This window comes from Agelaius phoeniceus, chromosome Z (genome assembly GCF_051311805.1).
Source record: "Agelaius phoeniceus isolate bAgePho1 chromosome Z, bAgePho1.hap1, whole genome shotgun sequence".
NCBI lineage: Eukaryota > Metazoa > Chordata > Aves > Passeriformes > Icteridae > Agelaius > Agelaius phoeniceus.
The window spans coordinates 1,234,026-1,259,414 of NC_135303.1; the positions used below are offsets into that span (position 1 = coordinate 1,234,026).

Here is a 25,389-nt window from a genome sequence, read left to right on the forward strand (position 1 = left end):
TACCAGTACAGACTGGAAAGCTATTTGACAGGGGGAAGGTATGAGGATGGCAAAGCTGGGTTGGTATTTATTTCCCACTAAAACCTTCTACGATGTGTTGAACTCCTGGGGTTTCAACCAAGCTATAGTATTGTACAAGCTACCAAGGAGGTTTTATTGTAAAACTGATTATTAATTTAGCCACTGATTATTAATGTTCAGCTGCCCTACAGTTTGGTCATGCTTTTCCCGATAAGACTTCATGGACAATAATCTAGTTCAACTAATTTAATAGAGGGAGAAGACTAAATAATGAACTAATACTAAATGTAGAGTAAATACAGACGATTAATGGATAAGCAGCTGATGGATGTGCAGCTGGTGGCATCTACCAGGACTTGTGTAAGGCGTTTGACACTGTCTGACGTGACATCCTTGTCTTTGAGTTGGAGAGACATGGGTTTGGTGGATGAACCCCTGGGTGGGTGAGGGATGGGGCTGAGTAGTCACACTGGGGCACTTGGGGTCAGTGAGTCGATGTCCAGGTGGAGACCAGGGACAAGAGGTGGCACCATGGGGTCAGCAGGGCCCAGGTCAGGGCAGTCCCAGGCACCAGCACAGGCTGGGCTGAGCAGAGGGAGCAGCCCTGGGACCCCAAAGCCTGTGCTGGGCTGGCACCCCAAAGCCTGTGCTGGGCCCAGAGCCCAGAGCCCAGAGCCCAGAGCCCCGTGCTGGGCCCAGAGCCCCGAGCCCCGTGCTGGGCCAAGCCCAGAGCCCCGTGCTGGGCCCAGCCCAGTGTGGGCAGCAGGGCAGGGGTGATTCTGCCCCTCTGCCCCTCAGTCAGAGCCCACCTGCAGAGCTGCCCCAGCCCTGGGCCAGCCCAGCAAGGAGCTGGAGCTGCTGCAGCCAGGCCAGAGGAGGCTCCAGCATGGGCAGAGGGATGGAGCAGCTCTGCCGGCAGCCAAGGCTGGCACAGCTGCCATTGCTCACCTGGGCAGGAGAAGCTTTGGCCTGAGCTCAGGGTGGCCTGGCAGGGCCTGAAGGGGCCGCAGCAAAGATGGACACAGACAATTGCCAAGGGCTGCAGGGACAGCAGCCAGGCAATGGCTGCCAGTGCCAGAGGGCAGGGCTGGCTGGGATCTTGGCAATGAGGAATTGTTCCCTGGCAGGGTGGGCAGGCCCTGGCACAGGGTGCCCAGAGCAGCTGGGGCTGCCCCTGCATCCCTGGCACTGCCCAAGGCCAGGCTGGGCACTGGGACACTGCGAGGTGTCCCTGCCATGGCAGGGTGACACTGGATGGGCTCTGAGTTCCTTCCTACCCAAACCATTCTAGGATTCTCTAACAATTTACATGCAGAGATGAAAGCAGTATGGAATTCCCTGCCAGTTTCTTGGGCATAATTCAGGACATTCTTTCAAGTCTCAGTACTATTGTTACTTGAGTTACTCTGAAATGAAGATTCTGTAATATTTTCCATGCAGATTCGTAATTAATCGAACAAATTAACAGTGTAATAGTATTGATTCTCTTGATTATTTTCTACTTCTGTGGAAAAACCTGTTTCAGTGCTGTGCATTGCATTTACAGATAATTTATCTAGCAGTGGCTCTGCTTCCAGAGACCTTCCCAAGCAGAGATTTGTGGTTTAAGTGGTAAGAGCACCTTCCCTGCCTGGTCTGGCATTTATCCTTGAGCTGAGGTGGGTTCTGTTCTGCCTTCCCTCCACTTGACTGCTGGCTGTTCACTTCTGGAATGAATCTGCCTACTGAACATTCCCCCCTTACGGAAAAATCCTAAATTACACAACAGCATTGGCTGCACAGTATGAAAGAAGTGAGGATCATATGTGGCACACTCAGATCCATTTGAAAGGCCACTGGAGTGGCCACAGGGCATTGTAAACCGTATTTTTTTTAAACTTTATTAATTAAAAAAAGCATTTTAAGTGCCGCTGAAATGGGAGTTAGGTATCTGTGCTAACAGGAAGCAGTTTATACCTAAGCACCTGCGCTCTGGAGTGGTGACAGCAGATGGTGTCAGCAGTTCAAAAGCATTCAGACAAATTCATGAGGCCACTTGTCCATAAATGGATGCAAAATTACCTGGCAGGAGCGAGTCCTGCAGTGCCCGGGGCGCAGATCTGCTGGGGGAGTGCAGGGGCAGTGAACCACAGAGGGAGCCCAGGTGCTGCTGGGGGAGGCAGGAAACACTGCTGGGGCATCCTCTGGAATCTCTGGCATTATGGGATGAACCCTTTCAGGCTGCTTTTCTCAAATGCCAGCATGGGTTTGGGGTTTTTTGGGTTTTTTTTCCCCCTTATAATTTTTTTGTGGGTTTTTTGGTTTTTTTTCCCCCCTTATAATTTTTTAATCAGGGTAGGAAATCTGTCTCCAGTGTCTTTTCCATACTTCCACAGCTTGTTGGATCGTTCAGTTTTGCACCTTAGATGAATCTCATAACTTAAGAACAGATTTTAAATAGTAATTAATTAAGACTATATGCTACATAACTAAAATGGTGACAACTGAATTAATCTACTTTTGGCAAGCATGGAAGAAGAATCATCTGTTTATTTTCTTAGGAAAATGGCTGAGATGCCATTTCTTGACAATGTAACTATGGACCTGCCAATTTTTAAGTATAAAGTTTTCTTGAAAAATCCTAAATGCATAAGTTACGTGCTTGTGAGAAGCTTTAAAGCCTTAAATGAAGCTTGTTAAGCTTTAGAAACATGCCTGAGTGTCACCTACTGCTTTGATCCCTCCTGTTCTTGAAATTAATAATTCAAACCTTATTATACATATATAAAATATGTAATTATGGACCAGCACTGTTGGCTATTCTTGATTAGTGTTTTGCTTGTCCTGCATTACCTCTCCTGCCTTTCAGGCATCTTCTGTTAGCTATTTAATAAATTAATTAAAGCAAAAAATAATAACATTTAATAAAATAATAAAGTTATAAAATTTAAAAGATAATCACCACCTCTTCAAAATTGTAAGTACTCCAGAATCAGGCAGAATTGGGGCATAAAATATGAATTACAGAGTCACAGAATGGTTTGGTTTGGAAGGCACCTTTGCTGGGATCCATGATGGATTTGAAGCAGCAGATGCAAAGTGGTAGGCGTGGTTCATCTCAGAGAAATTCTGGCTGTGTTAAGTGTCCTTGTATTTCTGTGTTGCAGGATCTGCCAAAGCATCTCTGCTTTCCTCAGGAAAACGTAGCCATTTAATTGCCTTTTCAGCTGGGACTTGGTGTTTGATGAAAGAAGGACAGGATCCAGCTAGATTGGCTGCGTGGTGTTGGAAGTGGTGAAGGTGTGAATAAAAAATCATCACTGAGCTTGGTTGTGGGTCTTTGGGAGCACCTGGGAACGGGGACATTAAATCATGGGGGCACCTGCAACTGCTGCCTGCAGAGAGCTGGGGTGTAAATCAAACCAGCCTCCCCCACAAAGGCTCAGTGACCACAGAAATCTGCTTTTGGGGGCTGCTTTGCGCTTCTCTGTGTTGTCAGGGTCCCGTCACGCTTCCCCCTGCTCTATGCCAATGCAGACCTGCTTTGATTTTCTGAGAAAGGCAGGAGAGCAGTGCCAGTGGCACTTGCCAGGTCATTCCTCAGCACTGTCACAGGCAGGGCAGGTTGTTCCACCTCCAGCTCTTGAGTTTGGTGGGGTTTCTGTGTTTTGTTTTGTTGCAAAGCTGGGGAAACTTGCCTCAGTTATGCCAGCAGGATGAGTCGGCTTCTGGTCGAGAGTTGAAGTCAGTGACTGTAAATACATTTTACCTGTCCAGGTGACAGAATCCCAGACTGGTTTGGGTTGGGAAGGACCTGAAAGTTCATCCCCATGGTCAGGGACACCTCCTGCTGTCCCAGGCTGCTCCAAGCCCTCTCCAACCAACTTCCAGGGATGCAGGGGCAGCCCCAGCTGCTCTGGGCACCCTGTGCCAGGGCCTGCCCACCCTGCCAGGGAACAATTACTGCCCAAAATCCAGCATAACCCTGAGTCAGTAGGATGGAGAAGCCCTGTACAATTATTCTGCTACCAACAGCTTTATGACTGTGATTTACACCTTCTGTCAGGATTGTAAAACTTCCCTGTGTCATTACAGTTCCTTAACGTGGTGCTTGCAGCACAGTGATTCCATGGTAATAGATTTTCCATTGTAGTAATTCCATTATTAGAGGAAAGTCCCTTTGACCCCAAGTTGCACAGGTTTGAATTTCCATGTGTGCAGTTGCTGTTCTGGCTGTGGGACTCAGGGTCAGTCTGAAGAGAGAAATCTTCCTGCCCTCTTTCCGAATGTGTGGAGTTGGGTTATATTAACAAGTAAGTTACTATTGATGTGTATGAAAATAAGGAATAAAAAAGAAGATAGACTATGAATTCAAGAACATAAATTACTTTTATAATCTTGAGTGAAGAATTTTTACTTAAACTCAGCCGTTTGTTTCAGTAAATGTGGTCAGAAATTGGAAAAAAGGGGAAAAGTTTATCCTCTTTATTAATTGCATCACTGTTTCCTTTTCCTAAATGGAAGAGATTATGGGGGGCATGTTTTATTAATTCTGCCTTCATTTTCTGACCTGGAGACTGCTGGGAAAATGTGTGGAATTGATTGGCACTGGCTGTGGTGCTTGCTGGTAGGATCCTACATGAACTTTTTGACAACCCTGTGTGAATTTGTTTTTGCAAAGCAACATCATGCAAACCAGGTTGGGGAAGAGGCAGTTTCAGGCACAAATCCCCTGAACTATCATCAATGGAGAGACCATAAATGTTGTGATGGATGCTTGAAGGCAGTTTAATGTAGCACTGGAGAAAATAGAAGCCATTACCCCTGGAAGAGCTCCAGTTATGACAGGGAAAATAAATGGTGCTGTTACAAGAGATGTACTGACAACAAAATTCCTGCTGGCTGGGGAGGAGAGCAGCAGAGCACGGTACAGAAACCTACAGACAATTACCCCTTATCTGAAGTAATGTTTATTTTTGGTTTAAATCCAACATGGAGACTGCGTGATAAAATGACTTAATCCAATCTGACAGAGGGTTAGTCTTAATTATACTTGTGCTTGGGAACTGCCCGGTCCTTGCCACTGCTCAGATCCGTGCTGTGACATTTCCCTGCTCAGCCCTGGACCTGCACAGGCAGTGAACAGAGCTGTGCTGGGCTGGCATTCCTGAGCAAACCAGGGTCAGGATGTGGGGAGCAGCTTCCCAGTGCCAGAGGGCACGGCTGGCTGGGGTCTTGGGAATTGGGAATTGTTCCCTGGCAGGGTGGGCAGGCCCTGGCACAGGGTGCCCAGAGCAGCTGGGGCTGCCCCTGCATCCCTGGCACTGCCCAAGGCCAGGCTGGACACTGGGACACTGCGAGGTGTCCCTGACATGGCTGGGATTGGATGGGATGGGATTTAAGGCCCCTACCTGTGGTGGTGTTTGCAGGGGTCCCAGGATGAGGGAAGAGATGAGAATCTTGACTCCATGTTTCAGAAGGCTGATTTATTCTTTTATGATATATATTATATTATAAGAAAATTATATACTAAAACTATACTAAAAGAATAGAAGAAAGGGGTTTCATCAGAAGGCTAGCAAAGAAAGAAAAGGAATGATAATAAAATCTTGTGGCTGACCAGAGTCCCAACACAGCTGGACTGTGATTGGCCATTAATAAAAAACAACTCACATGGACCACTCAAAGATCCACCTGTTGCATTCCACAGCAGCAGATAATTATTGTTTTTCTTTTCCTCTGAGGCTTCTCAGGAGAAAAATCCTGTCCAAAGAATGTTTCATAAAATATGTCTGTGACACCTCCCAACCCAAACCATTCCTGCACTCTGGGATTAATTTTCAATCTGTCCCATGGAAGATTTTGTGTCTTGCATCCATCTCTCCCTCCCAGGTTTTTTTTTAATGGGAGAGGTTGAGGCAGCAGCTACAGCAGCAGGCACAGAACATCCTCACACATCTTTCCTGCATCACCTGGGAGAGAGGTCTTTCCACAGCAAATAAATGAAGCAACATTCTGAGCTTCCCAATTCAGCAGGGCTGGTGCCTGGCTGTGAAAGCATTCCTTCCCCCTCCCAGCTGGGTCAGACTCAGAGGGATATGCAGATGATGTGTGATGGATTCCAGCGTGTGGTGCTGAACAGGCGCTGCTGTAAATCAGCCTCATAGCTGGATAGATCCAAAATCATAGACAGATCCAAGGAAATAATGCTGTTGATTTCAAATAAACTGTGTGTCAGAGTCTTACTGCCCAGAAGAGTTGTGGGCAGCCTGCAAATGGGTTCTTGCAGTGCAACGCCAGCGAGTGCTTGTGGGAATTGACTTGAAACTCTCACACTGACTGACTGGAAAAAGATTAATTGTAAACAAGAAATGGATGATTCTTACATATTGCTTGTACTGTTTTGGGCTTTTTCTTCATGAAGTCCCAGTAGGACTGTGTATTTTTGGTGTAGCTGGCACAGGACCAGCCTAGATGAAGGGTAGAATTGCTGCCCTCCTATTTTGCTCAGGATTATATTTCAGTGCATGTGGAGTGTCATCGTTCTGCCAGGTGAGTGCAGCAGGCAGTGAGCTGATGCTAACGAAGCTGATGCAGCACAAACTTCCATTCATTTTCACCCTTCTGACAGTGTTTGAGAAGGACTTGGGGTTCATCCCACCACAGGCACCTCACCGTCTCCCAGGGCAGGCTGGGGGCCTGCCAGTGAGAGGCTCTGCAGCCCATTGCCAATTCTGAAATCATCCAGGGCTTTGATAACCCCTGCATTTTCATTGGCAGCTTCCCCACGCTGCCTCCTCAGAGCTGCTGTGTCAGTGATTTAACCTTGAGTGCACATCAGAGCCTCACAGGATGATGCCATTGTCTACAGGATTGGGAAGGGAGCATTTGACTGAATCAGAGCTGATGCTCTCACAGTGTTTTCCCTGATGCTCCACAAGCTTCTCATCCCCACCTCAGCCTTCTCCCTTTTTAAAGGCTGCTCCTTAATAGCTCTTGGCTCAGGATTTCTTTTGATTTCTTGTACTTCTGTGATTTTCCTGTGAGGGTGTGACACATTCCTGTCCAGAGTAGCATGAAATTCCTGCGTTTGGGAATGTTTTCAGTGTCACTCTGCTGTCATCTAAGAAGAAGAAGGACTAAAAGAAGACAGTTGTAGAATGTAAAGATAATAAACTGTTTTACAAAGTCAAGTCTGGCCTCCATGTGTCACTCACTAGTGCTTTGTGGTAGCAAGGAGTGCAGGGCAAAATCAAAAACTGGGGGTCAGGATGGTTGTGAATAACTTTAGGCTGAATATTCAGCTTTGGGAATTGTCTTCATGCCTTTTTAAGGGAGCTGAGTCACTTAAACCCAGGTTACTTCTCTCTTCTTTCTGAGAGTTTCTGAAGCTTGCTGAAATTTTTTGCACAATTTTTTTACTTTGCATAATAGTTTTGTAAGTATTATTAACTATATACTTTTTTTTGCTGTCTTAAAGGTGTACCATTGGTACAGTCCATGTATTTTCTGGAATTATTTGGAGGCCCAAGTTAATTTGAGCAGAATATGAAAAGGGGGTTTTAATTCAAAATATTACTCTTTCTCAAAGAAAAACTGCATCAATTCACTTTTGACAACAGCAGATGGTAGCATTCTTATGCAAGTTATCTGTTTGCAGTGTGAAACAAAGCTTTCTGAACACCCTTTTTTGGTATATTCTGAAGCTTCTGGGAGTTTTTTCAAGTTCTCTTAGACATAAAGGGATTGATCCTCATGAGAGCATTTTCAGCACCAAGTGGAAGTTGAAGCCACCTTGAGGGCACTTCCTTCTCCCTTCTTGCTGCCTCTCCAAGCAGAACCATGTGTGTTTCCCAGCACCAGCCTGAGAAGACACCAGGGCTCAGGGTGGTTGCAGACCTTTTTTCCTGAGGGGAATGGGTTTTCTGTGTTACATTTGATCAAACTGTGTTTTGCACAGCAGCTTTGCCTCTCCACAGCCAGTTAATGCTGACACAGTAACTTGAGTTACTTCCACAAACTACTGTTTTAACTAAAATAGTGGCATAGCCTGGTTGCTGATCTTATTTCCCTTTAAGCAGAGGAGAATATATATTATTGATGTGTAATACATACAATATATTTTAATTTGTCATGACTGAGATAGGAAGAGCAATATGAGCTGAGATTCTGAAGTGAGAGAAGTTGCATCAGGGACTCGTTGCACCCTGCCTGGTCTTTTCCAGATGCACATGATGAGTTTTGTGTTTTTCCCTTCCATGACAAAGCAAATTCTGTTCCCTCTTAGGAGCACCCCATCCTCGGGCAGCCGTTCTTTGTCCTGCACCCCTGTCGAACCAATGAATTCATCTCTGCTGTGCTGAGAGGCTCACAGGAGCACCACAGGTGAGGGGCAATGCTGGGCTTTCTGCAGTGCAGGTAAAGCCAATCAGCTGCAGGGTGGAAATGCACAAAGCTGCTTCCTTAGTGCCAGCAGAGTAAGATTCCTGTGTTGTCACATCAGGCATGAAAATTAAAAATACAGTTGTGATAGGAAAAGTGAAGGAACAGCCCCATCTGAAGTTGTTTTGTGACTGTTGAGTCTGTAATTCAGAAAAAGCTGGGATAATATAGTTATGGTGCTTTTTTGTGGTTTTTTTTTTTTCTCCCTAGACACATAAATTACATCACACTGTGGCTCAGTACTGTAGGCCCAGTTGTGGGCTTGAATCTGCCTTTGAGTTATGCAAAACTGGCACCTGAGCAGAGCACAGCTGTGGCTGAAAGGTAAGAGAAATGGAAATCATCCTTTCCTCTCCCACCCTCCAGCTCCAAAGATCAGATGGATAATGGCAGAACCATTTCCTCCTCCTTTTGAAACTCTTGCTTAATTTAGGACTCCCCTTTCAGGGTTTTGCTTAGCTGCCTGCCTTGTTGCCTCACTTGCTTTGCAATGAAAATTTGTGCAGAGAGAGAGAGAGGTGCTCAGCCCATTGCTGACAGCCTTCATGAGTCCAGAGTGTCCCTGAGCTCCTGGGGTCCCTCTCAGGCGTGGAGGAGTGTTTTATATTGGTTCCCCCAGCACAGGGTTGGGGGTCTGGCATAACTGCTGCAAGGATTTTGATTTAACTCCTTTTTCTGTGTTTGCTGTCCCCTCTCCAGGGCCCTGAGCTGAAGGACTGGGAGTGGTTAGGCATGAAGTGGAAGGGTCCTTCCTGGCTGCTCAGCCATGCCAGAATGCAAATGGTTGCTCATGGCTCTTTCTGTGGCCAGAGCTCACACTGAGGATGTGGGAATTGGCTGCAGCTCTGGGAGCACCTCCCCAGCACCACCCAGGCCTGACCTCCCTTGAAGTCACTCATCTCCTGCTGAGTCTGCACACAGATGCACAAGCCAGAGCCAGAGTTGCTGGGTCTACTGAGCTTACCTCTAGAAAATCTGCACCATCTGTGGGGCAGAGAAAACAAAATGGAAAAATGCCTGTGGGATGTGGTGTGATCTTGTGGCACCCAGGGTGTGGGCTGAGGCTGGGAGCCACCTTCTCCAGCCCGTGTTCTCCAGCACACAGAACATCCTCATCCCGGGAATATCCCCCACACATCACACCTCAGGGAGGCAAGGGGACGGGGCTGTCACACACAGAGCCCTTGGAGCCTGCACGGAGTGAGCAGGTCCAGCTCTGGGGCTCAGGAGCCTGGAGCAGCCCTGTGGAGCATCTGGCTCTGCCCTGCTCCGCTGCCTGCCAGGGGAGCTCCCCGTGCCCCCGGGAGCTGCTGTTGTTCCCAGTCACTGTTTCTCCTTGTAGCTGTGCTTGTTCACAGGTGTGCTGCCTGCCCTGCACAGCTGTTGGGGTTTGGGGATTGCCTGGTGGTGCTGCCACGGGGAGCCAGATGATGAGGAGCTCCCCAGCCACCCACCCTGGCTTCTCTCCCACTCCCATTTTGTTTGCAGCGTCAAACGGAGTGTGAGCAGCTGACACTGGAGCACACATTTCACCCTGTACATTCAGCAGTTGTCACTTGCATGCAGAGTCTAGGGTGTGCCATGTCAGAGCTGGGATTTCACATTTCCAGATTCTCTTTTTTCAAATTATGACTTCCATTACTTGCCATTGGTGGGCAGGGAATACAGAGTGCAGTCCTTCAAATTCCATGGGTGCAGAATTTGTTTGCCAGACATTTGGAATTAATAATGAAAGCACATACAGTTTATTTTGTTCTGTGTCATATCAACCTGAAAAGCCATTTTCCCCATGTAAGATTTACAAAATATGGCCCACAGCTACATTGATTATTTTTTTTAACACTTTTGGTAACACATGCTTGATAATTGCATCCACAGCCCATTTTTAAATTTAAGTGAGACTTAGACAGGAGGAAGAGCCAACAAAAAGAGATAACAGCAGGTTTAGGAGCTGTTGAAAGTTCACCCCTCCTCTGTCGTCTTCACTTGTGATACCCTGGAACAGTAGAAGCACTCAGCCTTCAAAATGTGGAATTTATATCTAAAGGAAAATAAATATTTGTATTTTACATGGAACATGTCTCAACACCCATTGCTTTCTACCCTAACTCACCATTTGCAAATAAAGAAGGGCATTATTGGACCAGGGCATTACACTGGGCCCAAACAGTGAGGTGACAGTGCTGTGTCTCATCAGTATCAATGCTTCCCTGAAATTTGCCTGGAAAACTAAAATTCAGCTCAGTTAGTAGAAATACATGGAGGTTAGATAGAGAAACAAATACAGGCTAACATAAATATTTGGGACCAAGGAGATAAATAAGTCCATTTGGATATCTCCTTTTTAATGGCTGGGGTGAGAGGTGAGCAACCAATTTCCTGTTTACACTTGCGCCCTAATGACTTAGGATATCTTAACTGAATTTTTATGCATGAAAATTATATATATATATTTTTAATCAAGTGAATTGTGGCACTGTTTTGTGATTCTATTTTATGTTGTGATTCATTATTTAGTTAAACTATTGAAGATCCTTAGACCTGAGCTTGGGTTTTGTCTACATGCATTGTCTGACCTCTTGCATCCTACCAAGGAGAAAATTTCCAGTTTAGATTTGTAAATTTGCTCAGTTGTTCATCTTTGCTAATCTGGGAAGACACATCCAGGGACATTCTTCACTTCTGGGGAGCTCTTGTAAGAGAGAACAGTCTAATACCTGCCCTGGGTTGCCAGAATCATCAAGAGGAATTAATTTTATGTGTTCACCTAGGCCAAAAAATGTGTTTTTCTGGAGAGTGCAGTTGGTAGCCACATACATAATCCCTCATTTGTGTCAGCATGACCAGGTAAGAATTTAACCCCCTGCCAGGAGATTTGAGGTTGCCTGGCTTTGCTCACTAACAGGAACATTCCTTTCCTGGCAGGAAATGTGGAGCTACTTAATTACAGCTAAATACAGCCAAGTAATCAGTATCAATTGTTGCTGCAACTCCATGAATTTCAGCGAAACTTTCTCAATAACTTTTTTCCCCCCTCCCTCTTTGCTATGATGATGGTTTCATGAGTCTGTTTGGACATCTGTATTTATATTGCACACGTATAAATTCAGTGCCAGCACAAAGGAAGGACGATTGCTCTTCCCTCTGAATGGTGAAATTACAATTATTCCCTCAAAAATACTCTCTTGTAGAGAACAGCGGGTGTATGGGTATTTATACCTATTTTTAGCAACATGTGGGCTTTTAAAAGGAATTTGTTTCAAGGAATTTGGTGGATTTTTTAGCAATAAATTCTTACCACCTAGAATTTAAAAAAAAAAAAAGCCTGAAGCTGAGAGCTGCAGAAGTAACCCTGTATTGAGTGCTCAGGATTAGGGAGGTGTCACACAGGTTTTTATCTCTTGGATTTCATGAAAATCTTAAAAAACCCTGCGCCACGAGGAAGCTTTCAGTTCCCCACTTGAGAGCTTGTTGCAGCTGTCACCTCCTGAAGACAAATTCACCTTAAGGCAGAGGGGATTTCACTGCTGTGTTTGAACAGAGAATGGATTTACAGAGCACCCTCTTAACACCTTCCTCAAGTGTGTTACAAAACAACATCTCCTGTAGCAGCGTTATTGTTCAGTCAGGTGTTGCTGGTGTCAGATGGGCTGGCTAGCTGCTTTAATAAGTGAAAATATTAATTAGTTTTGGTGATGAGGTGGAAAATGTGGCCAGCTGTGGATTCTCCTCTATTTGGGAGGATGTTGGGTTATGTAACACGTATTTTTTTAGGCTCTAAAACACTCTAGTAGTGATTTGGTGACATTTTGCTGAGCTCATCTTTCTCTGAGTTCTTCCTGCAGAGTCCAGGTAATACAAACTATTCCTGGGCACTGGCACAACATCAGAATCACAGGATGGCTGGAGTGGGAAGGGACTTAAAATCCATCCAGTGCCACCATGTCAGGGACACCTCGCAGTGTCCCAGTGTCCAGCCTGGCCTTGGGCAGTGCCAGGGATGCAGGGGCAGCCCCAGCTGCTCTGGGCACCCTGTGCCAGGGCCTGCCCACCCTGCCAGGGAACAATTCCTCATTGCCAAGATCCCAGCCAGCCCTGCCCTCTGGCACTGGCAGCCATTGCCCGGCTGCTGTCCCTGCAGCCCTTGGCAATTGTCTGTGTCCATCTTTGCTGCAGCCCCTTCAGGCCCTGCCAGGCCACCCTGAGCTCAGGCCAAAGCTTCTCCTGCCCAGGTGAGCAATGGCAGCTGTGCCAGCCTTTGCTGCCGGCAGAGCTGCTCCATCCCTCTGCCCGTGCTGGAGCCTCCTCTGGCCTGGCTGCAGCAGCTCCAGCTCCTTGCTGGGCTGGCCCAGGGCTGGGGCAGCTCTGCAGGTGGGCTCTGACTGAGGGGCAGAGGGGCAGAATCGCCCCTGCCCTGCTGCCCACGCTGGGCTGGGCCCAGCACGGGGCTCTGGGCTCCGGGCCCAGCACGGGGCTCTGGGCTCCGGGCCCAGCACGGGGCTCTGGGCTCCGGGCCCAGCACGGGGCTCTGGGCCCAGCACGGGGCTTTGGGGTCCCAGCCCTGCCCCTCAGCACCCCCAGGGCTGGTTCCCCTGCTCAGCCCAGCCTGGATCCAGCACGGGGCTGCTCTGGTGCCTCTCCGCAGCCCCGGTTCGCTCCGATTTCCCCGTTTCCTTTGTCACAGCCCACACAAGTTCTCGTCTCGAGCATTTCCGTTTCAGCTGTCCCCTCCCCGCTCCTGTCGCGACACCTGGTGGCGACACGGCCTCACGACAGCCCCCGCTGAATGTTCCCCCGGTGGAATTTGGAAATCTAGAACCGCCATGGGACAGTCCCCGTCCCTTCTGCCTCCCCCAGGAGCTGGGCTACCCAAACTTAGGGAGGGATTCTGAACGTATTCTTAAGATTCCTTCTCTTTTTATAAATTGCTGAATTCTCACATGAATACCTATATAAACAAGTGAATTATTTGAATCAGAGCCTTTCCCTCACCATGCAGTTGTAACAAGGGAATTGTTCACCCTGACTTCAGCCAAATATTTTGAGGTTTTACTGCATTAAGAAACCCCTGGACTATGCATTTTTATCTGGCTAAGCAGGTAAAAATTTAGACACCCAAGTCAGTGCACAGTGCTGCTGTACTACAACAGTGTTTTCAAATTGGGCAGACTCGCCCCAAAATAAGCACAGTTAATTTAAATTTAACAGAAGTGAAACTCTCTGGGTTGGGTCCAATCATTCCTTCAGGGCCCAAACCCAGCGAGTTCTGTGCCTCTGCTCACACCTGAGGCTGGAAGTGCTGCCACAAACACCACTATTCCCAGCACTCCAGCGGGGCTTTTTCATGTGAGAAAGGCTCTTTTTCACAATTATACATTAAATTTCCTGCAGTTTGTGATGCCATGAGGGGATATTTTGATTCCTGATTAGTACTCCCAAAGGAACATTAGGATTTGGGCTTTTTCCTTGGCCAGACCTAGGGAAAAATTCAATTTTTTTTTTTTTAGATTTTTGTGACCTCCCCATCTCCTGCACCAACCCCTGAGTAAGAAGCAGAGAACGCTTTTAAAACCCAAGATTTTATTGATGTTCCTGTCAGGCCGGTGAGGGTTTACGACCTGGGTCTCTCCTTCTTGCCCTTGTAGAGGGCCAGCAGGGACACGTTGGCCACCTTGACCACCTTGAAGCGCACGCCAGGGATGTCCCCCACGGCGTGGCCCTTGCGCCCGAAGCCGGCCACCAGCACCTCGTCGTTCTCCTGGCACAGGACAGGGACAGTGAGCACCAGAGCCAGCCCCAAACACGCCCCGAGGGAGCTGCACCTGCCCCAGCACAGCCCGGGAACGCTCAGGGTGCCCACCAAACCCAGCCCCGTCACCAGATTTAATCAGTGCTGAGGCAGTAAATCTGATTTTCACCCTTTTTAGGGGGCTGGGCAATTACCTCGATGAAGTTCAGGCAGCCATCGTTGGGGACAAAAGCTGTGATTTTTTTGCCGTTCTTAATGAGCTGGACCCTGACACATTTCCTGATGGCGGAGTTGGGCTGCTTGGCCTCGACCCCCCTGCAAAGGAAACCAGCCAGCAAAGAGATCAGTGTGGGGGACCAGGAGGGGCATTAATTAACACAAAATTAACCTTTTCACCTTGTGTTCACTGGAATTTGTATCTGTACCTCAACACCTGTAAGCCAGTTTAGAAGTACTGAATTAATAATCAATATAGTTTAAACTAGATTTAGGCCTGAATCCATAAAATACCACTTCCTAAGGCAAACAGAAACTGAAATGATCTCCAGATCAATTCGGTAAAATTCTAAAAAAAACCCAGAAAGAGAAATCCTGGAGCTGAAATCACAAAAACACTGCCTCAAAAACAGAGCTGTGGCAGCATCCCAATGAAATTTATAAATTACTGAGGAGGAGAAAAAAACCCAAGAAGTAGGTAGGATCTATGACACACGAGCACTATTTCCCTTCCACTGGTGCCAAAAAATCCCGATTATCATCTATGAAAAAAAAATTCCTGTTTTTTAACTATTTTTTCTTTTAAAAGAAAATTATTTTGTTTTACTCTTGCCACAAATACTGGTTTTTCCTAATTTTTGACAAAACCCCACACGTTTTTCATTTTGCCGTATCCTGTGCCAACCCCTCCCATTTTTATTTTTTTTTAACTGATTCTGGCCCAAGATCTTTATTTCTTCCCCCTTAATTTTTGGAAAAAAACCACCCCGAATCCCTATTTTTCCCCATCCTTCACGGGAGCTGCATCCCAGGGGCTCTGGGACGCCCATTCCAGCCGGGAGGATCACCCACACTTTCTCCAGCACGATGCCTTTGGCGTGGGAAGCGCCCCCGAAGGGGTTGGCCTTCAGCGCCGTGCCCAGGTGCGCCTTCTTGTACTGCTTGTCGTGCCACTTCTGGTCCCGGCGGTGGCTGCGCAGCTTCCGAGCGGTGCGGAGGCCTCGGCACTTCCCTGCAGGGCGAGACGGGGCCGGCGTGAGGAGGGGAGGGAGCCATGAGGGGAATGCGGCCTGAGGCCCATGGCGGGCATGCAGCGGGTAATGGCGGACGCGGCCTCACGGCCCGCAGCGCTGCCCGCAGCGCACACAGCCGGCTGCGGAGGGGCGGGCAGCGCCAGCGGAGCGCCGCGGGCAGCGCTGGGGATCCTGCAGCCCCGTTCCCGGCCCCGCTCCCCGCCCCGGCCCCGGCGCGGCGCGGTTCTCACCCATCTTCTCCGCGCGGCTGCCGAGCGAGAAAGGAGGGAGGAGGTTCCGCGCGCGCCGCCTATAGCCGCGCCCGGCAGGACCCGCGCGGGCTGCCCGCGCCGCGCCTGATGCAAATACCGACCGGCACGCCGAGGAGCGGCCTCGCAGAGAGCAGAGAGGCCGCGGGTTCGAGTCCCGCCAGGGCGGTGCAGTGAGGACCCCCTCCCTCTGGTGCGGGTTCGAGTCCCGGTGAGGGCAGTTCGTGCGCCGGGGGTCTCGGGTTCCTTCAGGCCTCAGAGAAAATTGGGAAAGAAAATTGTGGAACCAAAGCTAGACACGGAAAATCAGCATTGATTTATTACCGCATTGCTTGCGTGGGGATGTGTCTGTCTCATCCTGTCACCCACACTGAGGTGCTCGCTTTTGTAGATCACATACAGTTTTGTGGATCATTTACAGTTACACTAGTGTGTTTTTTCATTCCAAAGGGTTTACACCTGTTTCTAAAATCCTTCTGCACACGCTAATCAATGTAACAGCTGTTAATGCACACGCACACGCGTGATCCAGCTCTTTTCATCCTCACCTGGCCACAGGGCTGAGGTGATGTGAAAAATGCCAATCACTTGTTTTGAAAATTTTAAAAGTTTAATAGTAATATAAGGGTTATAAAAATAGCAATACAATTAGAGTAATAAAAATTTGGACAATTTGGATTAGGACAATACAAGACAATACAAACAAAGAGTTACAGATGTCTAGGTACCTCTTTCTGGGCAAAATAAGCCCAGAAAGGACCCACATTAACAGAGGATGAACCCTTAAAACAACAGCCTGTTGCATATTCATACACCTCATCCATGATGCATCAATTCCATTCCAACACAGGATTCTGTCTGGGCAGTGTCAGCTGCTTCCTCTGAATCCTGACAGCTCTTCAGGGCTGAGTGAGGCAGGAAGAAGTTTGTTTGTTCTGATAATGGAGCAATAAATTTCATTTCTCTGAAAGATTCAGGTGTCCTGTGGCTGCTATCTCAGTGCAAGTACTTTCTTTAGAAAAAGTATCTTACATAGCACAGTTTCTATTTTGACATTTTGTTATAACCTAAAACTATATTTAACACACTACTCAAGAAAATGATACCGCATTACTTTCTAACACAACACATATAATATTCATTTTAGTATTTGCCAAGAGCCAATAGTAAAATGCACATTTTTCACAGGTGATGTCCAGCCTGGCTCTGCCTGGTGACCTTTGCCACCAAGCCTGAGTGCCCAACCCACTCAGAGGAGCTCCTGGTTGCTACTGGTGGCAGAACTGCCAATAAAAGATCACCTGATTGTTATCACTGACAGGTAAAACCACAGGTTTTGGGTTTTTTTGGTTTTTGTGGTTTTTTTCTTTGCGTGGGCCTTGTTTCTACAGAGGCCTTTGGGCGTCCCTGGAATGGAGGGCTGGGGTCCTGGAGATCGCAGATTCGAGTCCCACAGAGGGTCTGAGATGGGCAGGGACTGTGCCCAGGGCCAGGTGAGGCTTGAACCAGGATTTCTGCCTGGAATGAGCCTGTGCTGAGCTGGGATTCTGCTCTTCCCCCAGGGAGGAAGCAGCAGGGTGAGAGAAAATGGTGAAAAGTTGCAGCAGGAGACGTTCAGGGTGGATAGTGGGAGAATTCCTTCCTGGAAAGGGCTGTCCACAGGGTTGGGTCCCTGTGGAAACCCAGGGCAGCACAGGGAATATTTCTGTGTCTGCTCTGGGCTGCCCTGACCCCCAGGGCAGCACTGACTCTGACCCTCATCCATGGAGAAAGTTTCCCTGACTTCAAGACAGACTGGAACCCACAAAAGTGTGCAATAGATTATAGAGAGCAGTGCGGGTGTGTCACTGGGTGAGAAATTGAGGGTTTGGGATTTTTAGCGTGTCATGGATGGCAGCAAGATGGAGGGCACAGGGTGTTGTCCTGGGTTTCTTCCTTCTTGCTTCTTCTTCCTTCTTCTCCATGGGTTTGGGTGGCATTTTGTAATTGGGCAGAAAAGTCCCCATGGGACTTTTTTGTGGGCTCTTTGGGATCAGTCATTGGGTTAAAAGGGAAAATAATCCAGGTGTCAGCTCTTAATTGGATAGTTTAGCTTTAAAAGACCTTGTAAGAAGAGATGGTTGGCCATTTTTGTGGGGCTTTTCCAGTGTGCTGAGTGTGGACAGTGTGCCAAACTTTAAGTAAGATAAAAATAAACAAGAACCTAAAGACCAAAGAAATCCAGTGTTTCTCTCTTTCCTGACACAAAACCTCTCCAGGAGGGTCTCCCCTGATAGAGGAGCCCTTGGGAGGGCCCAGCCTGAGTCCCAGAAGTTGGGGAATGGGCAAGAGGTACCCCAGCAGGTCCCCATCCCAGGGGGGATTCACACACATACCTTCAGTTAAAACACTACTTACTCATTTCAAACACAAAACCTACTTGTAAGCCTTAAAACACAATACACAGAGCTCCATTATTAAGCTTAAAACTCCCTAATGTCTCACTAAATATATACTTTTCTACAGCTTAAAGACTTATTCTAAAAAAGCATGAATACACAGACCATTGTTCTATTTGTCTTTTCTACTTTTTACATAATTTTTCTGCTAACCTTTCTCATAAGTACTACTTAGCTCTAATCACAGTTCTACTGTCTCTAGAGCCTGCCTTTTGCAGCTTCCCCAACCCTCTAATTTTATGGATTCCCACAGGAGATGGTTGGGCTGGCTGGTTTCATGGGTCTTTTCCAACCTCACTGGCTCTGTGGCTCTTGCTTGCAGCTTTTCATGGAATCCTGGAGTCGTGTGTGTTGGGAGGGACCCTAAATCCCATCCAGTGCCAGCCCTTGTGGGAGTTTCAGTTGTGGGTTTCTCTGTGTCTGGATTGAAGGCACTTGAGACAGTAATTTGTGTTTGGACTCAGGTGTTTATTATTTCTTATCACTAAAACAGTCTCACTGCTGTGAGTTCAGCAGCTTCTCATTAGAAGGCACAAAATGGCCACAATCTCTTGTTCCAAGGCCTTTTAAGAGTAAATGTCCAATTAAGAACTGACACCTGGATTATTTTCCCTTTTAACCCAATAACTGATCCCAAAGAGCCCACAATAGGGACTTTCCTGCCCAATTACAAAATGCCACCCAAACCCATGGAGAAGAAGGAAGAAGAAGCAGGAAGGAGAAGCCCAGGACAACACCCTGTGCCCTCCATCTTGCTGCCATCCACAACACACTAAAAATCCCAAAACCTCAATTTCTCACCCAGTGACACACCCGCACTGCTCTCTATAATCTATTCCACACTTTTGTGGGTTCCAGTCTGTCTTGAAGTCTGGGAAACTTTCTCCATGGATGAGGGTCAGAGTCAGTGCTGCCCTGGGGCAGGGCACCCCAGAGCAGACACAGAAATATTCCCTGTTCCTTGGGATTCCACAAGCCCTGCCATGGCAGGGACACTTCACACCATCCCAGGCTGCTCCAAGCCCCTTCCTGCCTGGCCTTGGGCACTTCCAGGGGTCCAGAAGCATTGTGATATTTTAATTTCTGCCCTGCCCCTGAGGAGATCTGCACAGAGTGAAGTCCTGTAACAGAAACGAGCTCATGTTTCTGATTTCTGAAAGCTGCTTCAGTCCACGCTGCCAAGCTGCATCCATCCAAATCATGAACGTTCCCTTCCCCTTTTGGGAATGACTCTGAAGAGGCAGTAATTAGATATAAACACATCATTTTTAACACAGCCTGTGCTCGTGGCTTAAGTGGAAAATACATATTTTGTATTTATGTGTTTGTGTTAACACAGTCCTCGTTTTACATTCAACCTTTATATAATAACTAATAAAAAAAAATTCTAAGTATTATAAAAATCCAACCTCCCCCTGCAAAAAAAAAAACAAAAAAAAACCCCAAGCAGTCCCAAACAAAACCATAAACCCCATCAACACTTTGAGGAGAAAACATTACTGTTATAAAAGACAGCTCTTGAAGATGCAGCTCCAATATTGGAATGCAGTTGTCGTTTGGTAATTTCAAAACCATTTTGTCTTTGTGAAAATGCTGCAGCTTTGCTTTACAAAGTTAGGAATACTAAAAAGCTGACTAGGAAGACAATTGGTGAACACAAAAAACATATAAATATACCATGACAAACTGGTATTTACTGGACAAATTTTCATTAAAAGGTAAAGATCTGGGAAAGAGATGGTTTGCCATGGAACTACTATGGGGATGGGGTTTGCTCTTTCTTTTTAAACTACACCAGAACTTGGGGACACTTCTGTTAAGACAAATTTTCTTTGTTCCACCACATTCTTCAAAATTACTATTTTTTTTGGTTTTGTTTTGGTTTGGTTTGGTTTTTTTTGTTGGTTTTTTTGTTGGTTTTTTTTTTTTTGTTAATGTTTTTTGTTTTTTGTTTTTTTGTTTTGTTTTTTGGGATTTTTTTGTGGGGTTTTTTTGTTTGGTTTTTGGTTTTGGGTTTTTGGCTTTTTTTTTGTTTTGTTTTTGTTTGTTTGTTTGTTTTAATCCAATATGTAATTTTTTAACCCCAGATTGCAGCTAAACACCACACAGCCTCCCCCTCTTTCCTGGAAGGGAATTGTACCAAAAATGGGTTCAGATAAGAACATTTTACTAACTGAAATAAATAATAGTTAAAAGCACATGTCTGATTTGAGACAAGAAATAAGAATAGAGTCAATATTCAGGCTGATGGGTGAGAGGTGTGCAGGCACAGGTGGCCTCAAGGTGCGTCCCTGGAGGGACAGGGGGTTGGAACAAGATGACATCAGTGTCCAACCCGAATTATTCTGTTCTTCCTGGGACCCACAGAGAGTCTGGGTCTCCTTCCTTTTGTCAGATCTCCCCTCCTGGGCACAGCCCTCAGGGCAGCTTTGGAGAGTGCTGCCAGATAAGCGCTTCTAAAATTAAATGTCTCGCTTGGCCAAGCGGACAAATCCACCCAAAATCCCACCACTTATCCTGAAACTCCCGCTATAATCTGATCCCTGGTGCTGCACAGCTGGGTTGTGACACACACTGGGATTTCTGTGGGGCAAAAAAAAAAAAATTTGGGGGGCAAAAAACCTTCACATATTACTCCTACACTAAAATAATGCTGCCTCCTGCAGTTTCGGTGGCAAAATGGATTCTCCCTTTCACAAAGAGTAAGAACATGCTGTATTTCAATAGCTCTTCTTTTCCTGTAAAATGACTGGGACCTCAAAATACCTCTTTTGATTATTTTTCCAAGAAATGGAATGGGCAGTTGAAGATGGGAACCAATACCTTCCAGACACACAAGTAGAGAGGATATGCTAGCAGACCACGTTGTTTTTCCCCCAGTTCTTGCAGTTTGGAGGCAAGTTCACATAACCAGGAAGCAAGAAACTCCAACACTGAAACAAACAAACATTTTTTTGGGGGTAATTCCCCCCCCGACCCTTCCCTGAGGGGGCAGGAAAGCCTGGAGTCTGCATGGGGATTTCTCAGGCGTGGGATCCTTTGGGGATGTGGGACCCAGAAAAAGGCAATCCCGGAATCCCAGACTATTTTAGGTTGGATGGAACCTTAAATCCCACGCCCTGCCATGGCAGGGACATGTGGTTATTAATTGCTGTGGTGTTGTTGTGAGGGTTCCAAGGATGAGGTGAGAGATGAGAATTGACTCCAAGTTCTCAGAAGGATAATATAATATAATATAATATAATATAATATAATATCATATCATATCATATCATATCAATCATATCATATCATATCATATCATATCATATCATATCATATCATATTTACATAGATAATATATATTTTTATATATTTATATATATTATCTATATAAATTATATATATAATAGTATACTATTATATATATAGTATATAATAGTATACTATAATATATATAATAGTATACTATACTATACTATACTATTATATTATACTATATTAAATATAATTATATATAATTTATATAGATTTTATATATATATTTGTATGTATTTATATTTATATATAAAATATATATTATATAATACATTATTATATATTATAAATAGATATATAAATATATAAAATATATATTTATATATTATTATAATAATATAATATATAATAATATAATAATATATTATATTATAATAATTCTATTCTATTCTATTCTATTCTATTCTATTCTATTCTATAACTATACTAAAGAAAGAGAAAGGAGACATCAGAAAGCTAGAAAAGAATGTTAATAAAAACCCGTGACAGATTCAGAGAGCCTGACACAGCTGGGCTGGGATTGGTCATGAATTAAAACCAATTCACATGGGACCAACCAAAGATGCACCTGTTGGTGAGTAACCCCCAAACCACATTCCAAGCAATCAGATAATCTTTGTTGACATTTCTGTTCTGAGGCTTCTCAGGACAGAAAATATCATGGAGACAGGGACACTTTCCAGTCTGCTCCAAACCCCAGTGTCCAGCCTGGCCTTGGGCACTGCCAGGGATCCAAGGGCAGCTGGGCTGCCCGCCCTCCCAGGGAAGCAGAAAATAGGTGTAAAAGGGTTAATTTTTGCATCCTATCCCGGAAGGATGCTTTTTGGCCTGGTTAGTTTCCCAGAGGGAGGATGGTGTTGGAACTGAGACAAGATTTTTGTGTGTTTTAAGGCCAATTTTCTGTCCTTGCCTCCTTGCATTGCCAGTGCGCTGTGAGTCAGAGCAGCAACGATCTGCTGTTAGATTAAAAAGGTGATGTTTAAAGTGGCTGACACCTCACACTTTGGCTAATTTGGGAAGCTTTGTGGTGACCTGAAGTGGCACTGGGAGGTTAACTGCAAACAGCTGGAAATGATTTGTGCTGTGTGTGTGTGTGTGCTCGAGGAGATGCAGCCACAGGGATAAATTATCCATCCTCGTGCCCCGCAAACCTAGCCTGTGCACAGCTCCTGCAGCACAGCTGTCACCCCGGGGTCCCCACGAGTGTCCATCTGGTCACTCTGTGTGACAGGGGGTGGCTGGACAGCGGTGACACACGGGGGGTGCCCAGGGTGCCACGTCCCCCCTGTCACTCTCTGGCTGCTTCACACCCCTGACAAAGAGCTGTGAGCCTTTGCACTGACTTCAACTGAATATCATCACCTTTTCTCTAAGGTAGATTTAAAGAAAAAAACCCAAAAAAACAAAAAAACCCCAACAACCCACAAAACCCCCATTGTTTAAAGTACAATAAGAGCTGCAGTGCCTCCTTCCTGGGGGTGGGAATGTCTGGGCAGCCTCGGTGGGAGATGGGGAGCAGACAAGTGGCACCTTGCGGCCTGATCCTCACAGGAGGAGCTCTGCATCAGGAGTAGCCACAACCAACACCTCACCTCCAAACTGGGGGGAGGAAGGACGACAAACAGCAGTTTTCTTGGAATGCTGGGCACTTTCCAGCCCAGCATTGACCATTTTCAGCCCAGCACTGCCCATCTTGCAGGCTGCAAACAGCAGGACAAGAGGGAACGGCCTCAGGCTGGGCCAGGGCAGGCTCAGGGTGGGCACAGCAGGAATTTCCCCATGGAAAGGGGGCTCAGGAACTGCCTTGGCACTGCCCAGGGGGGTTTGGAGTGCCCAGCCCTGCAGGTGTCCCCTGGAGGTGGCACTCAGAGCCCTGGGCTGGGGACAGGGTGGGGATGGGACACAGCTGGGACTCCATGGGCTGGGAGGGATTTTCCACCCTCAGTGATCCTGGGATTCTGCTGACTTCCCACTGACTTTGCCCTACAGGTGGTTCATTTGTGGCCAAAATTTTCAAGGATGAAGCTTTTCCTGGTTGATTTCTGTGGGAATCCACAAAATCAGAGGGTTTTGGGAAAGCTGCAAAAGGCAGGCCCCAGAGACAGCAGAACTGGGATTGGAGCTCAGCAGCAGCCATGAGATTGGTCAGCAGAAAAAATTATTTAAACTGTAGAAAAGCAAGGGCAAATAGAACAATAACACTTGTCTAGAATAACTCTCTAAGCTACAGAAAGTTTATCTAGCAAGATGTTAGGAAGGTTAAAGCTTAATGATGGAGCTCTGTGTTTTAAGGCTCACAAGTGTTTCAACAAAAATCAGGCAAAAGTGTGACAGCAATTCAAAAAAGGAATCACAGGAGCTCCCCTAACCACACCCTTGTCAGCACTGCTGCGTGCAAGGCTCTATTCTGAATTTCTTACACACCCCAGTAACTCTGAGATGCTGATTTTGTCATCATTCTTCACCAGAATGAGGACCTAATTTCTTTTCCGGTACCAAGTGTATTTGTTTATGCTTGAACCTCATGAAAAAGCAGCATTTTTTAAGAAATGTTGATTTGTTGCTGCTATCAGCAAGAGTCAAGGGGTGAGAAAAGGGTTTACTCTTGCTCTTTGCTTCACCAATATTCCAGTTGATTGCTGATACTGATTTATTATCAGTACCCCTAGCATTAATATAAAGCGAGACAGGATATTTTCACTGATTTATTCTGGTTTAAGATATGCTGGCAGTTTGGTGTTAGGTGTTTCCTGGGTTGTCTGCAATCTCCCCATTTTTTCTGGGCAAATTGGCAATATTTTTTCTGGTGTGAAATGGTGGTCCAAGAAAGCAGGTATTGATAAATTGATAAATAGAAACACAGGGGGTGGAAATGCAGTTAAAGGTGCATTCAGTTGTCACAGAGCATCATCTGGGGCTCAGCCTGTGCTGACTTTACCTGTGGCCTGCTAGGTTGTTGTTTATGCCACTTTCTTTCACTTCCTCTGCCCTGAAAGAACACTTTTTTTTTCCTTCTTTTGGCCCCTGCTGGTTTGTGTTTCAGAGTTTTTGTTTCTTACCTTCTACTTCCAAGTGGATGAGGAATGCTTGGGAAGTGGATGCACGTGGATCAGATCTCCAGGCACCACCAGAAAGCCTCTCTGTGCCTTTCCCTCCATTTGTTTAGGAGCCAGCAGTGCTGAGGCATTGGGCAGTGGCATTAGTGACCTCACAGTGTTTAGAAAAGTGTGTGACACTTCTGTCCATTCCCTGGGCTGCTTAAATTTTTTAACTGCGCCCTGCGTCCGTTCTGGTGTAATTGCTCTAACTTCAGCATCATGCATTGCTGGTGCTTCTCAGAAAATTTAGGGGTTGTCTTCAAGTGGTTTTTGCTTAATCCTACATTCCCTCATCTCATTTTTCAATCTGGGATTGTCACATAAGCATCTTTACTCCTCCTTAAATTGGATAGAAGCCGCTCAACTGAGGACAAGCTGTTGGGGGATTTCTCAGATGAGCAGATACCCTCTGCATCCCAGAAGGAGAAATGAATTAAGATGGCAAATCCTTTTTAATGATTACAATGCTAAAGCCCCCATCATTCTCCAATATCTGGAGTCCCACAGGCAGGAGCTCCTAATCAGCCAAGTGAAGCTTCACTGGTGGTGCCATCAGCAGGCAGCAGGGCAGGACTGGGTGTCTGATGCCTGCAGGTTGGTCTATGGCTGTGTCCTGCCTGATATTTAAGGATTTCTTTTGGGAAGGGAGAAAGTTTGACAAGAAAGTCTCACAGGTATGTGTGTGCCTGGCAGAAAGATTTTTAAATGTAGAGTCTGATGCAGGAATAGAGATGGAAGCAAGTTTGATACAGAAGAAAAGAATTGCTGAGCCAGTCTCACTGGATAACCAAGGAGGCAAAGGGTGTGTTGCTTAGAAGGGGTTTTATGGCTTAGAGCAAAGGATAAACCCACCCCAAACAAGAAGAT

At 46.2% G+C, this 25,389-nt stretch overlaps 2 protein-coding genes across 2 annotated transcripts in view; one reads left to right on the plus strand and one right to left on the minus strand.

Annotated features, from left to right (window-relative positions):
- ATG10 (autophagy related 10) overlaps positions 1-10,518 on the plus strand; it is a 59,946-nt gene extending 49,428 nt beyond the window's left edge. Inside the window, exons 6-8 of the mRNA XM_054652322.2 lie at positions 8,288-8,385; positions 8,653-8,766; positions 9,142-10,518. Of these exons, the coding sequence (XP_054508297.2) occupies positions 8,288-8,385; positions 8,653-8,766; positions 9,142-9,154 (225 nt within the window). The 3' untranslated portion in view covers positions 9,155-10,518. The remainder of the gene's footprint in view (positions 1-8,287; positions 8,386-8,652; positions 8,767-9,141) is intronic.
- Positions 10,519-14,005: 3,487 nt separating this feature from the next.
- On the minus strand, positions 14,006-15,976 carry RPS23 (ribosomal protein S23). The gene is made up of 4 exons (XM_054651888.2): positions 15,672-15,976; positions 15,260-15,419; positions 14,386-14,506; positions 14,006-14,200 (listed from the first exon to the last, which is right to left on the minus strand). The coding sequence occupies exons 1-4, from the start codon at positions 15,673-15,675 to the stop codon at positions 14,054-14,056; spliced, it is 432 nt and encodes a 143-aa protein (XP_054507863.1). The 5' UTR covers positions 15,676-15,976; the 3' UTR covers positions 14,006-14,053.
- Positions 15,977-25,389: the final 9,413 nt, after the last annotated feature.